General features: G+C 41.2%; 1 protein-coding gene across 3 annotated transcripts in view; it reads left to right on the top strand.

The window, feature by feature from the left end:
* Positions 1-14618, top strand: part of OTUD7A (OTU deubiquitinase 7A) — a 259837-nt gene that overhangs the window by 212655 nt on the left and 32564 nt on the right. For all 3 annotated transcript variants that reach the window (XM_068272540.1, XM_068272542.1, XM_068272541.1), the window contains exons 10-11: positions 5885-6012; positions 13493-13642. In XM_068272540.1, the coding sequence (XP_068128641.1) occupies positions 5885-6012; positions 13493-13642 (278 nt within the window). The remainder of the gene's footprint in view (positions 1-5884; positions 6013-13492; positions 13643-14618) is intronic.

The following is a 14618-nucleotide window of genomic DNA, read 5'->3' as shown; positions in this document are numbered from 1 at the left end:
ACACAACTGAGTACTGGGAATTAGCCCTCATAATATTTGCATGAGACCAGGAACACACTTTTTTTTTTTTTAGAGTTTAGGGAGCGCTTTCAATCGCTAGCAATTTCCCTAAACAATCAGCCAATGCAAATGGATGGGACAGATTCCACTACAGTGATTGCATTTAAAGGAATACTATCGATGTCTGCATTTGTTTTTAAATGCTGTATGTTGTAGCACACATTAGGGCAAGTACTAGGAGCAATTTGATTCCTCACACAGCTGTTCCTCTCAGCTGTAAAATCCTCCATCAGTTTTGGCGTCAGTATTGGATACAAAATGTATCTAATACTGAGCTCCCAGAGGGCTAGACCATGTCTCTGCAAAGGGGAGATGCTATCAACTCATCAGTTTATAGTTTAAATATCACCTTGCTGAAAGAATCTTGTTGATATGGTGGTAAGGGGTTAAAGATTCTAGCAATGTGTGTTTATTATCTTTGCTTCTCTTTACTGATAAAGATACTAATAATGCTAATTGTAGACAGTGGTCTGCCCCTCTCAGCAGCTTGTAAAGTGGATGCAGCCTGGAGTGAATCGCCTCAAGCAGGCAGCCAGTCTGAGTGTAAACACAGACTCCTGGTATAGCTAGTTATATACCAACAATATTCTAGCTCATTTAGTTGGAGCTGGGAAAAAAGGGCGCAGGCAGCTAGTGGACAAAAAGGGCGCCGCCATTCACTCCCATAATAAATAACGTTTAATGGGCGCCGAGCAGGAAAAAAGGGCGCCGGAGCTAAATAAAGATTACAAACGGCGCCCGGAGCTAAATAAAGTTTACAAACGGCGCCCGGAGCTGTTTAATGATTTATAACTGAGCTTGTGGTGATTTACGTTTATAAAATGCACCCGTGCCGAATAACGTTTATGAAAATACTAAATATATTTATCTTATTTAAATAATTAAAACATTATTTAAAGTTTTATCCCTTACTGTTTTTAAAACATTATTCACAAAATAAAGCGATCAGTACGTAATGTAAATTGCAATATATTTTTTTATTTAAAGTTTTATCCCTTACTGTTTTTAAAACATTATTCACAAAATAAAGCGATCAGTACGTAATGTAAATTGGAATATATTTTTTGGAGTCACAATTTGTAAAACATTATTATCCACATAATAAAAAACATTATTATTCACAAAATAAAGCGATCAGTACGTTACGTAAATTGCAAAATATATTTTTTGCATCCATAATTAGTAAAACATTATTATCCACATAATAAAGGGGGGTCTTAGGTTTAGGCACCAACAGGGGGGTCTTAGGTTTAGGCACCAACAGGGGGGGTCTTAGGTTTAGGCACCAACAGGGGGGTCTTAGGTTTAGGCACCAACAGGGGGGTCTTAGGTTTAGGCACCAACAGGGGGGTCTTAGGTTTAGGCACCAACAGGGGGGTCTAGGGGTTAGGGATAGGTACAGGGAGGGTTCTGTGTAAGAGTAGGCTTAGGTATAGTTTTAGTAAAATTTTAGTAATAATTACTAATGTTTTACAACACTTATTACGAACGTACTTATATTTATATCATCGTTATAAAGAATATTTTCAGATTTTATTATAAGAACAAACCATAAATGAAGGTTATTCACAATAATATACAATTATAACAATTAAACATATATTATTGTTTTTTTAATAAACGTAATTATAAGTTTAACTTTACAAATAGGGAAGATTAACGTTTTCACAATTTCCGATTTTATAAACATTATTTAATGATTTATAATTTTGTTAAACTTTATTTGTAAACGAACTATAGCACACTATTTTTATAAACCCTATTAATGATTAATTATTATTTAGAGTTTACACCCCGCGCCCTTTTTGTCCAGGCGCCCTTTTTGTACGTACGCCATTTAGTTACCTGTTACCACCTCAGATCAGCCTGTTTCTCCTCATGTCTGCTGCATGCTGTGAGTGACACAGTGAAATATATTTGTGAGCTGTGTGACAGAGTAACCAAGCAGCTCAGGGTGACCCAAACTACTATGAGCTGTGTGAGAAATGAATTTTTAAGCAGGGATAGTGAGAGAGAGATCTGGGTGAATAAATAAAGTGCCCCTAGCACTAGTGGTAATGTGTACACTAATATAGAGTATTAAAAAAAAAAGTTGTTTCAATCGATAGTACTCCTTTAAGGAAATCACTATCATAGGACATGCAGCATTTTGGGAGCGTTTCCATGCTAATGAATTTTATAGGAGCAGGAAAATTGCTTGCAAAACAATCACAAATCGCTAGCGATTGCGATAGCATTTTGCACTTTCTAGCGGGTTCCAGGCCTCAGGCTGGATCCACACTTGTCTATCAGTTTTCTGCATGAGTTTTCTGACACTGCTACACTTCTGTCAGTTTTTCTGCATGTGGGAAAAATGCATTCAAGTGTGACTAGCCCATTTATTAACATTGCTTCTCAGTTTCCTATGCAGAAAACGCACAGAAAAACAAGTGTGAACCCAGCCTTAGGCTGAATCCAATCAGTTCTCTGCATCAGTTTTTCTGCATGAGTTGTCCGGCAGTGTTGCATTGCTGTCAATTGTTTTTCTGCATATGAAAAACGCATTGATGTGTGAATTAGCCCATTAACATTGGTTCTCAGTTTTCCTATGCAGAAAATGCACAGAAAAACTGACAAGTCTGAGCAGGCCCTAATGAGCTGGTTCACACCTTTTTTGCAGTTTTTGCATGCAGAAAAAAAAACATATCAAAAATGACACGTTTCCTCCATCAATTTATTAGCTTCTGTGCACCACACGATGTGCAGAAAAACATGCACCAAAAACTGACAAGTAAAAATGCTGCCCAAATCCAATAAACTGCAGTTGCAGATCAGCGGAAAGTGGTTCTACCAATCTGCTAGAACATGTTCAGTGCTGTAGCTCATGTCCACAGTAGGCGTTTCCTTGAGCACTCCTCCCAAAAATGAGGGGATCATTTATTAAAGCGGATTCAAAAGACGCCTGGAGCTAAAAATAAGCCAGAGTTTGACTGGATTTAAATTATACTCCAGTTGTATTTAAGCTGATACACACAGAATTATTAACATTCAAAACAACTTTTAATCTGAAACCTGGTACACATGTCCAATTTAGATAGGCCAAACCACTGGCCAATTGTACCCCCTCCATGTAGCAGGAGAGACAACAGATTTTGAATACTATGAACAGTTTGTGTAGGTAAGCGCTCTTACTACATGGAAGGGGTAAAATTAGCCATTCAGAATTGGATGTGTGTACCAGGCTTACATCTGTTAAAATCACTTCACAATGACAGAGACAAATACAGTCTCTACACCATGTGTAATAATAGAATGTCGCCCAAAACTATCCTATAGTATCGGGTAATTGTTTGCCTGTGATAATACAGTTCACTAGTCCTACTATCTCCTATCACAACATAACATTGGTCTCCTTTAAACCCCAACCCCCCCCCCCCCCCACTCAGACAGCACTAACTATAAACAGTCATTAAAAAAAAAAAAAAGCAATTTAAGTTTTTAAGTTTTACCCCTTTTATCTGGAACAAAAGTGCTAGTGCATTTACTGAGAACAAACAAACTGTAACATGCTCAGGACAAACAGAGATGGTCTGACTTCATACAAAGCACCTATTTATACTTCCTCTTTCATCAATAAGTCCTGCCCTCAGTCATGGGGAACCATCATTACCAAGCCATGTGATGGGGGCAGGCCTATCAGGATGACATATGGGTAGACAAACCTGCAAAGTTCATCCTCCCACTCAAGTCCCATATGCCTAAACAGATATGTTAATATAAAAAAGGCATCCTTAGCATCCCTACATATGGATAAGTATGTTTATAGACAAACCAGAAAGGGAGAAAGTGGTAGGATTGTAGGTTCAGCCCTAGTGTTCAGAATGACCCACATTCAGATAATAGTTGATGGAGCTCAATATACAGTGATGTCCACCGATTTTTTTCAAACCGGGTATGTCATTCTTCCTAGAGGTGAATGTTTTGGTGCCCTCAGAGGAAATAGGGCAACCTTAACTCAAAATACTGCTCTCATATAAGATTACCCTAAAAAGGATATTATTACGTTTGTACCAAACCCACCCATAATTGTAATAAAGTATATAAAAACAAAGTGCAAAGGCAAAAATTGAAAAGGGGGGACTGGGTAGTGGGGACACTGATAATAGGACAATCTTATCTACAAGAGACATCCCTGTCTTCTAACCCCAGCAAAGTGGCTTACCTAAACTGCAATTGTATGCTTTAAGCAAGCTAAGGCCCCTTTCAGATGGGCGGTTGAACTGTGCGTTTGCTGAGCGCTTCAGCCTTCTGTCTGCCACCCACCAGTGCAAATCGGTGCAATTTAAATGCCACCAAATATCAGCAGTTGTAACACCTCGCACGCGGTGGTGTTACTGGGCAGCGGAGGAACGCAAAATTTAGAGTCTGAGCACAGCTGTGCTCAGATCTCACTCTGTGGGGGGCACCTGTACAGCACCGGGACTGAGAACTAACAAGTGCAGGAGAGAAGCTGACAGGCAGTGACTTCACCGCTTCTCAGCTGCCCGTGTAAAAGGTCCCTAAACGTAAAGTTCACCCTGCCATTCAATTCCAATGTACCTAAACAGATATGAAAACAGCTCTGCAGAAGCTGCAAGGCATGGTGCCATTTATCAGTCCATGTTGGGGCATTTGACAACTGGCTGGCTCTGCCGAGCTATCTAGTGTGTGTTTTAAAGAGAACCCGAGGTGTGTTTGTCAAATTTTAATAGGACACAGAGGCATGTTCTGTGTACAATGACATGCCTCCGTGTCCTTCTGTTTGCTCCATGTTACAGTGTGCAAAACAATGTCCGTTACAATGCAACTTTTCATTGTGAGGCAGGGAACACACTTGACTGTTTTCGTGCGCGTTTTCTGCACAGAAAAACTGAGAACTCCTGTTAATCAATGTGCTAGTGCACACTTACTGTGTTATTCGCACGCAGAAAAAAAACTGACATTCTGCATGATGACTCTGCACATTTTGGCAGTTTTCTCTATCAGTTACATCAGCTGCTGTGAAAAACGCACGCATTTTCCTGCATGGAAACACACTTGGTGTGCATAAAAAGTATGCAGAAAAATGCGCGCGGAAAACTGAAAGTCAAGTCTGTTCCCTGCCTCAAGTATGCAAAAGCCCCGTTTACACTTAATCAGTTGCTCTCAGTTATAACTGAAAGGTCAACTGATTTTCAAAGTAAGTCCCATGTTTTCCTATGGCACCATTCACACTTAAAGCGTTTTAACTGAAATGTTCTTCACAATGCATTGCTATAGAGAAGAAAAAAACGTGTACCAACTGATTAATTGTAAATGGGTCCTATGGAACCTTTTACACTATGGCATTGCGGTAAGCTTTTTACCACAAGAAGCCACTAAGTCAATGAAAGTCTGTGGAGACTTTCACACTTAATGCATCACGATGCTGTGCAATGTAATTATTCAACATGCCGCAATCCCATCGCACAGCCAATAGTGTGTAACCGCATTATACAAGCCCACCGCATTGATTAGGCTGTAATGCAAGTCTATGGTGACGCAGTAAGTGTGAATGATGGGAACGTGGCGTGCATACGAGAACCGATGAGAATTCTAGTGATGCACTAGCCCAGGAGGGAGTACATCACTGAACGGGAGTGGGCCTATGCATATATAACCCTGTTGGTGCACTGGTTGGTGCATACTGATTCATGCAGTGCGGTGATCCCAAGGCAGGCTGCCATACCATGGGATCACCGTACCACACAAGTGTAGAAGCAGCCTGAATGTTTATAGGTGTGTTTATGTGTTGTTGGTGCTGATGTTATTTATTGTCTTTCTGTAGAGTGGAAAATGCAGAAGATCCTGTGTATGAAAGTTTGGAGGAGTTCCATGTCTTTGTCCTGGCTCATATACTGAGGAGACCAATAGTTGTTGTAGCTGACACCATGCTGCGTGACTCTGGAGGAGAAGGTAAGCTGCCATACTCGTGAAATAAAACTTTTGTTACGGGGAAAACATATGTGTTTCCCAAGTAAGCTCTGTGGATCGCAAGGATTTTTGCTTCATTATTTCAGTTTCTCACCTTGCCCTAAAGTGTGCAATACCAACAATGTCACCCGAAATAATTTATACAGATCATTTTGGTGAACAACTCTGGAATGATCATTGTACAGCCTGTTCAGCTCCTGTCCCAGCAGCATGTGCTTCTTTATGCTTAGGAGGAAGGAGACACATGAGCATTCACACTGCGGAAACCTCCTCTGAAGTTTTCATAGGGAACAATAGACATTGAGAGACAGACTTATGCTTGTGGATTCCTCAGTCTAGTCTGAGTATATGGGATTTTTCCCCATTCACACTGCAATTGAATTGAATTGTATACCACTTGGAAATGGGCCAATCCTATCAAAATTAGCAGGGAGTGCATTTAATTACCCACTTTCATGCTACATGCAATATGAATGGTCTATGAGATGCAAGTAATCCAGAGTTGATTCATTTTATGGATTGTAAGCAGCTTGAAAATGGACTGAACCAACACCATTTGATTGGTCCGCTTTTATTGGCCATCCCTAAATACTGTTTTCTATGTATTTCTACTTGTGTCACTGGGTGTCTTGATTGTGCAGTGTGTAGAACTGCTCATGTATTTATTTTCCTCATTATTGTATATTTTGTACAAAGTACAGCGCTACAGAAGATGTTGGGGGCGATATAAATAAAAAAATATTAATAACAGAATTATTTGCATACCATTGACCATCTCTACTGATAATACGTAAAGTGAGCCTGAAGTGATATTTATCTAAAAAAAACAGATACTTAACTAAGGAGGGGCAAGGCTCTGGGTCCTATAGAGCAGTTACCCCGTTAGCGTTTCCGACCGATGGGTCAGAGACTGCTCTCTCTGCTGCTGCCCGAGGCTTTGGAAGCTATGCATGCGTAGTACAGAGCTGGACATCTTCAGGAGCACTCCCGAAGACTTCTGAAGCCCCCGGTGGGAAATTTGAACAGGGGAGCCAGTGCTGGAGTGAGGGGACCGTGAGAGGAACAGGAACCAGGACCCAGAGCCTTCCCTCTCCTTAGGTAAGTAACTGTTTTTTTTTTTATTTAAAAATCACTTCAGGTTTGCTTAACCACTTAAGGACCACAGGCTTTACCCCCCTAAAGACCAGGCCATTTTTTCTAAAAATAGGCCACTGCACCTTTAAGGCCAAGCTGCAGAGCCGCACAACACAGCACAGAAGTGATCCCCCCCCCCTTTTTCTCCCCACCAACAGAGCTCTTTGTTGGTGGGGTCTGATCGCCCCCCGGATGTTTTTTTTTTAAAATCAATATTTACATGTTTGTTTTTTTATTAAAAAAGTGTAATATTTGTTTAGTGCCCCCTCCCTCCCTCCCCCCACCAGCCAATCCCCGTGATCAGCTGTCATAGTAATTAGACGGCGATTACGCCGCCTAACAGTCTCCCGAGCAGCGGTTGCCACTCGGAGACTGAAGGCGGAGCTCCGTTCCGCCCACCAAGCAGGAGATCTGCGCGCGATATCCTGCAAAACAGAGCACCAGGAATTTACGCTGATTGGCATTAGGTGGTCCTGGGGCTGCCGCCGCGGCCAACGACGTGATGTGGTCGGCTAGTAATTAAGGTGAGTACACATGCACTACAGAAGCCAACGACGAGTCTGTCAGACCCTCCCGCTGGGCGGACTTTCAGCAGACAGTAGTGCGTGTGTACGCACTTCAGCGGACTGATAAGGCTGTTCCTGAACGATCCGCTCAGTGGACAGACCCATCGTTGGCTTCTGTAGTGCATGTGTACGCACCTTTAGAGGCATTGCAATTAAATATACAATCACCTAAAGGATTATTAGGAACACCTGTTCAATTTCTCGTTAATTCAGTTATCTAATCAACCAATCACATGGCAGTTGCTTCAATGCATTTAGGGGTGTGGTCCTGGTAAAGACAATCTCCTGAACTCCAAACTGAATGTCAGAATGGGAAAGAAAGGTGATTTAAGCAATTTTGAGCGTGGCATGGTTATTGGTGCCAGAGGGGCCAGTCTGAATATTTCACAATCTGCTCAGTTACTGGGATTTTCACGCACAACCATTTCTAGGGTTTACAAAGAATGGTGTGAAGAGGGAAAAACACCCAGTATGCGGCAGTCCTGTGGACGAAAATGCCTTGTTGATGCTAGAGGTCAGAGGAGAATGGGCCAACTGATTCAAGCTGATAAAAGAGCAATGTTGACTGAAATAACCACTCGCTACAACCAAGGTATGCAGCAAAGCATTTGTAAAGCCACAACACGGACAACCTTGAGGCGAATGGGCTACAACAGCAGAAGACCCCACCGGGTACCACTCATCTCCACTACAAATGGGAAAAAGAAGCTACAATTTTGCACGAGATCACCAAAATTGGACAGTTGAAGACTGGAAAAATGTTGCCTGGTCTGATAAGTCTCAATAGAGTCAAATTTGGTGTAAACAGAATGAGAACATAGATCCATCATGCCTTGTTACCACTGTGCAGGCTGGTGGTGTAATGGTGTGGGGGATGTTTTCTTGGCACACTTTAGGCCCCTTAGTGCCAATTGGGCATCGTTTAAATGCCATGGGCTACTTGAGCATTGTTTCTGACCATGTCCATCCCTTCATGACCACCATGTATCCATCCTCTGATGGCTATTTCCAGCAGGATAATGCACCGTCACAAGCATGTATCATTTCAAATTGGTTTCTTGAACATGACAATGAGTTCACTGTACTAAAATGGCCCCCACAGTCACCAGATCTCAACCAAATAGAGCACCTTTGAGATGTGATGGAACGGGAGCTTCGTGCCCTGGATGTGCATCCCACAAATCTCCATCAACTGCAAGATGCTATCCTATCAATATGGGCCAACATTTCTAAAGAATGCTTTCAGCACCTTGTTAAATCAGTGCCATGTAGAATTAAGGCAGTTCTGAAGGCGAAAGGGGGTCAAATATTAGTATGGTGTTCCTAATAATCCTTTAGGTGAGTGTATTAGCATGTAGTAAATTTTTTACGATAGCCACATTTATGGTAATTTTTCTGATTTCAGCATCAGAAACACTTCCTATATCTAAATATTGCTGTATATTGGTATGTAACCCCACCCTCTCACCGATGTCTAGCCTAGGCTATTTAGCTCCCAGGGCATTTTGGGAAACCAACTAGGTATTATTTTTACTGGCCTCAGAACTCTCGGTATACAAACATTCCGCAGAGATGCACCTGACAGGACTAAAGATGTGTGTGATACCTTTCAGAATGTAAATAAAGGTTAGGAAAGATTTTACAATGGGCAAACACTGACTAAATAATTTAAAAATTAATATTGTTTAAAAAAAAAAGCAATTTTATTAATGACGTTATTTTCACTACCGTTCCTCTTTAAGAGCAGATGTGAGCAGCCTGCACTGAGCCCTTCCTAGGTTCAGTATAACACAAATGTTCAGTGTACAGGTTGCCCAAGAGTTAACAGCACTTGAATTGACAGTGTAAAGAGGATATTATACAACAAAAAGAAAAAATAGTGAATGCTGAAGGTTATCTTGAAATGTTACTTAAATTCATCACAAGGTTGACTTTTCATGCACTCCTGATCGTCATTCATGAAAAAGAAAAACATCATTTTCAACTCTTCTTATAAAATATTTATGGCACTTTGTCATATAGCAGCGGAAAGAGATAGACACATGTCCTTGAAACATGACTGTCTGTGATGTATCTGAGCTGACAGGGCTTTGGGACCTTTGGTATAATGTATTTATACACATTGATTGGAATTCCCTATTTTGCAATGAGTGATGGTAAATATTGAAACTTATTTGGCGTATTTTTATTCAAGATATAAAGACATTCTTCACTAGAGATTGACATTTTTGCAGGGTAAATTTACTTGGAAAGCAACATTATGCATAAACTAGGAATTGAGAGCGTTTCTCCCTGCTGCTTCAGGCCTTGTTCACATCATTTAGCACAGATGACTGTGCGATCAGAACGCAACACGCACGATTGCACGCCATCTGCGCTACAATGCGCGGCGCTGCAGATCCCATTCATTACAATGAATGGGATCTGCACTGCGATTCCCGCAAATGCATGCAGCAGCGCGATAGCGCATCGTGGGGAACAGTAGAAGGGCTGTCCCCATCATGTACTATCCCAAAACTTTTGTGGTAGTGTTCTGTGGACTGATGAAACAAAATTAGAACTGTTTGGGCCCATGGATCAACGCTATGTTTGGAGGAGGAAGAAGGCGGCCTATGAAGAAAAGAAAACCTTGCCTACTGTGAAGCATGGAGGGGAGTCAATCATGCTTTGGAGCTGTTTTGCTTCTGCAGGTACAGGGAAGCTTCAGCGTGTGCAAGGTACCATGAATTCTCTTAAGTACCAGGAGATATTGGAAGAAAATGTGATGCAGTCCGTCACAAACCTGAGGCTTGGGAGACGTTGGACCTTTCAACAGGACAATGATCCCAAGGGTACCTCCAAGTCCACTAGAGCATGGTTGCAGATTAAAGGCTGGAACATTTTGGAGTGGTTATCGCAGTCACCAGACTTAAATCCGATTGTGAACCTCTGGTGAGACTTAAAGAAAGCAGTTGCAGCGCGCAAGCCTAAGAATGTGACTGAACTGGAGGCTTTTGCCCATGAAGAATGAGCTAAGATACCCGTAGATTGCTGCAATACTCTTGTGTCAAGCTATGCTTTACGTTTAAAAGCTGTTATAACTGGAAAAGGATGTTGTACTAAGTACTAAGAATGAATGTCACTTGGGGGTTGAATAAAACTGATAATGATGTGAGCAGAGAAAAGAAATTTGTGGTTATTTTATTATAAATGTTATGTTATATTTGTCTGACTTACAAGTGCCTCTGTGATTTAATTGTAAACAAGATGACTGAAATGATCAAAATCAATGTCAAACTGGCCAAAACACTCAATTGAATAATTTTGAACACAACTGTAACTGTGACAAGCTGACACAAAAGGGCAGACCTGAATGTGGCCTTGGAGTTACACTAGTAAAGGAAAATCACTTGGATGAGTATTATCATTTTCCTGTTTCCCAGGTGTCTACATGGCACCATACTAATGGGCCATAACTAGACAAAACAAGGGACGGATGCTTAAAGTTTTTTAATAGTGGTCATTAAAATATTAAAAAAGAATGGTATATTGGGGAGGGGCTCTCCTTTAATTCAGACGTGTCCTCCTGGTGCTAAACTTGGTCACTAACGGTCCAATTTCTAGCGAAAAATATTTCTAGCGACCAGGAATTTTGATTGGATTGGTTGTAAATAATCTCTGTTGATGGACACAATCGATTACAAACAATTTCTGATCATTCGAACGATTTCTCACTAGAAAAATGGACCGTTAGTGGCCACCTTTAGGGGTGGAGCTTAGTCATTTAGTCTGCTGCCGTGAAGACTACAGGGAAATACTATTTTTGGCAACCCCTCTCTACTTAAATTGCTGATATTTGGTTTGTAACTGTAACTCAGGTCTTGTGTATGACCAGAAAACTGGAGGCTTAGTTAGCTGGCTGTGAATAGTATCTTTCATAGCCGGCCATATTACCAGAGAGCTGCATTGAGCATGGGACTTATGGATAACATGTCTAGATACTCTGTGGTTTCTGACACCAAAACATTGACAGCAGATGCTTTAAAGGAAACCTTAATTGAGAAGCATATGGTGGCTGCCACATTTTTTTTCCTTTTAAACAATGCCAGCTGCCTGGCATCCTGCTGATCTCTTTGGCTGAAGTAGTGTTTGAACACCTGAAATAAGCATGCAGCAAATCGGGTCAGATTTGGGTTAGAGCACCTGATCGGCATATGTGTTTAGGGTCTGTGGCTTACAGAGACACTGAAGCGATTAAAAAACTCGCTTCTTCTCATATATTTAGCAGGGGCATGTGTGCCCCTGCTAAACCGCCGCTATAGCGCCGCACAACGGGGGTCCCTTACCCCCCAAATCCCCTCCGTCCTCGCTGGGGATCTCTTCCTGGTAAGGCAGGGCTAACGGCTGCAGCCCTGCCTCACAGCGCGTCTATCAGCGGCGCATCGCCGCCTCTCCCCTGCCCCTCTCAGTGAAGGCGGAGATACGCGCTGACAGACGCGCGTGGAGGCAGGGCTGCGGCCATTAGCCCTGCCTCACCAGGAAGAGATCCCCGGCGAGGACAGTGGGGATTTGGGGGGTAAGGAACCCCCGTTGTGCGGCGCCATAGCAGCGGTTTAGCAGGGGCACACATGCCCCTACTGAATATAAGAGAAGAAGCGAGTTTTATACTCGCTTCAGTTTCTCTTTAAGTTGTAAGAGGCAGAGGACCAGCAGGACAGTCAGGCAATTTGAATTGTTTACATAAAGAAAATAAATGTCAGCCTCCATATTGCTCTCACTATGAAGGTTGTGAGGTGGTGCCTTTGTAGATCAGACTTACCGTAATTTTCCTATACATTCCAAAAATTCTTGATCCAACTGAGGTCTAGGGAATCTGGTTGCCAATGTAAATGTGATTTATCCAAGCCAGACCATCAGATAAGGTCACCATTTTCCACATATCTATATCTGATGCTCATATGAACATTATAAGCACTTTCAACAGTGTACTGGGGTCAGCATGGGCTTTCTGACTGGTCTGCGGCTACACCGCACCATATGTGGCAAGCTGTTATGCACTGTGTGTTCTAATACATTTCTCTCATGGTCAGCATCAGTTGTTGGGTCTGGGTCATACCATTTGGGCTTGCCTAGTCAGGTCAGTGAGCCTGGGGTGCAAATTACCCTGTTGCTGGTTCACCAGTCGTCCTTTACCACTTTTGATGGGCACATACTACTGAATACCACTGCATTCTGGCAATACCCCACTAAAGATGGGCTAGTCCTGTCATCTAGCCATTACATTTTGGCCCTTGCCAAAGTTTTTCAGATGTTTACATCTGTCCATTTTTACTCCTTCCAGCAGGGCTAAAACTGACTATTCACTTGCAAATTAAATGTTATCGTTTATGGATACAAACGTATTTTAATTTATCCTAAAAATCCAGATTGTCTTGCTAAATGTGCTGTCAAAGTTTTTAATGCTGTGTCTATTAATAAAAAGATGAGTGTTTAAAAGAGTAGTCAGCAGATAGCCTTATTTGCCACACATCCCTTGCAAAATAAAGCCTAAATTCTGACACAAATCTGAGATTAGCTGCATGCTTGTTTCAGGTATGTGATACAGACACTAATGGCCAGAAAGATCAGCGGGATTGTCAGGCAACTGGTATTGTTTAAAAGACTAAATATGTCTCCCTCCATAAACCTCTCACTTCAGGTTCACTTTAAGCAACCTCTCACCCACCTAAGTAAAAGTCTCTGGACATTTCTGCTGGTAATTTCTATGATGTTTACACTTTCAGCATTTGCTCCTATCCCATTTGGTGGAATTTACTTGCCACTGGAGGTCCCACCCAACAGATGTCATTGCTCTCCACTTGTCCTGGCCTATGATCAAGCTCATTTCTCTGCATTAGTGTCCATGGAGCAAAAAGATCAACAACGTGAACAAGGTAACAGACAGAGCTTGGTGTTCTTTCTATTTCTTGTTATTAATTGCCCAATCAAATATTTTCTGTGAAATAAACAAATATGACTGATAGACCCTACCATATCATTTTCTGAGCTATTCTGTACTCAATATTAATTTGCAAACATAGTCACAAATTGTTTTGTATCTTGTCCTATGTTCAGTTTTAATGTTTTTTTGTTCCTTTTAATGATATACCTTGTATAGAATTGTGGTATTTGGTCTTCATAAATGAGAGATTTCACCTTGGTGGCTAAATTAGTTTTTACCTACTCATTGCAAAAATATAACGTGAATACAACTGTTTCTAATGTAGCTGTGTTTGTTTTATTTTACCGACTCACTGGAGAATCTTTGGTATTATTTACACATTTTTTACCTTTGTTGTATTATAGAGCACTGCTGATCTGTTGTTCCTATGGTCTACCACAATGTTTTAGCATTTAGGTTATTTATGTATATATTTAATGTAATTACATAAAGCTGTCTTATTTTGTGATGTTTTACAGAGTGCATCACATAATTTACATGAATCACTATCCCTCAAAGTGGGTTTACAAATTCATGTATTTATGCTAATGCCCAATTGTCATGCTGATCTTGTGAGTCTTATGCTTTTTGGATCAATGACAAAGTATGCATATCAGCTCTGACTCTGCTGGCAGAACTTACCTGCATGCCTGTATTGCTGGTATGCATCAAAAACTACTCAAGCCAAAACATCAACATGAAAACCAGGCAAATAACATGTCAAAAATAAAGATGTGAACTTTCACCTCTTCGGAGTTCAGATATCCTATAAAGAATTTTTTTTTATTATATATATATAACTTTGTGGATGACCAAGCACAATGTTCATATTTACATAACCTTGCTGCCCATATTAAAGCTGAGGGGAAGAAATTAAGATTTATTTTTGAAGGCTTTGGTGCCAAAACATTGGTTGCCAGGGAACACAA

Source organism: Hyperolius riggenbachi, chromosome 3 (assembly GCF_040937935.1).
Source record: "Hyperolius riggenbachi isolate aHypRig1 chromosome 3, aHypRig1.pri, whole genome shotgun sequence".
NCBI lineage: Eukaryota > Metazoa > Chordata > Amphibia > Anura > Hyperoliidae > Hyperolius > Hyperolius riggenbachi.
The sequence above is the reverse complement of the archived record's forward strand: the minus strand, read 5'-3'. Positions and strand labels throughout refer to the sequence as shown.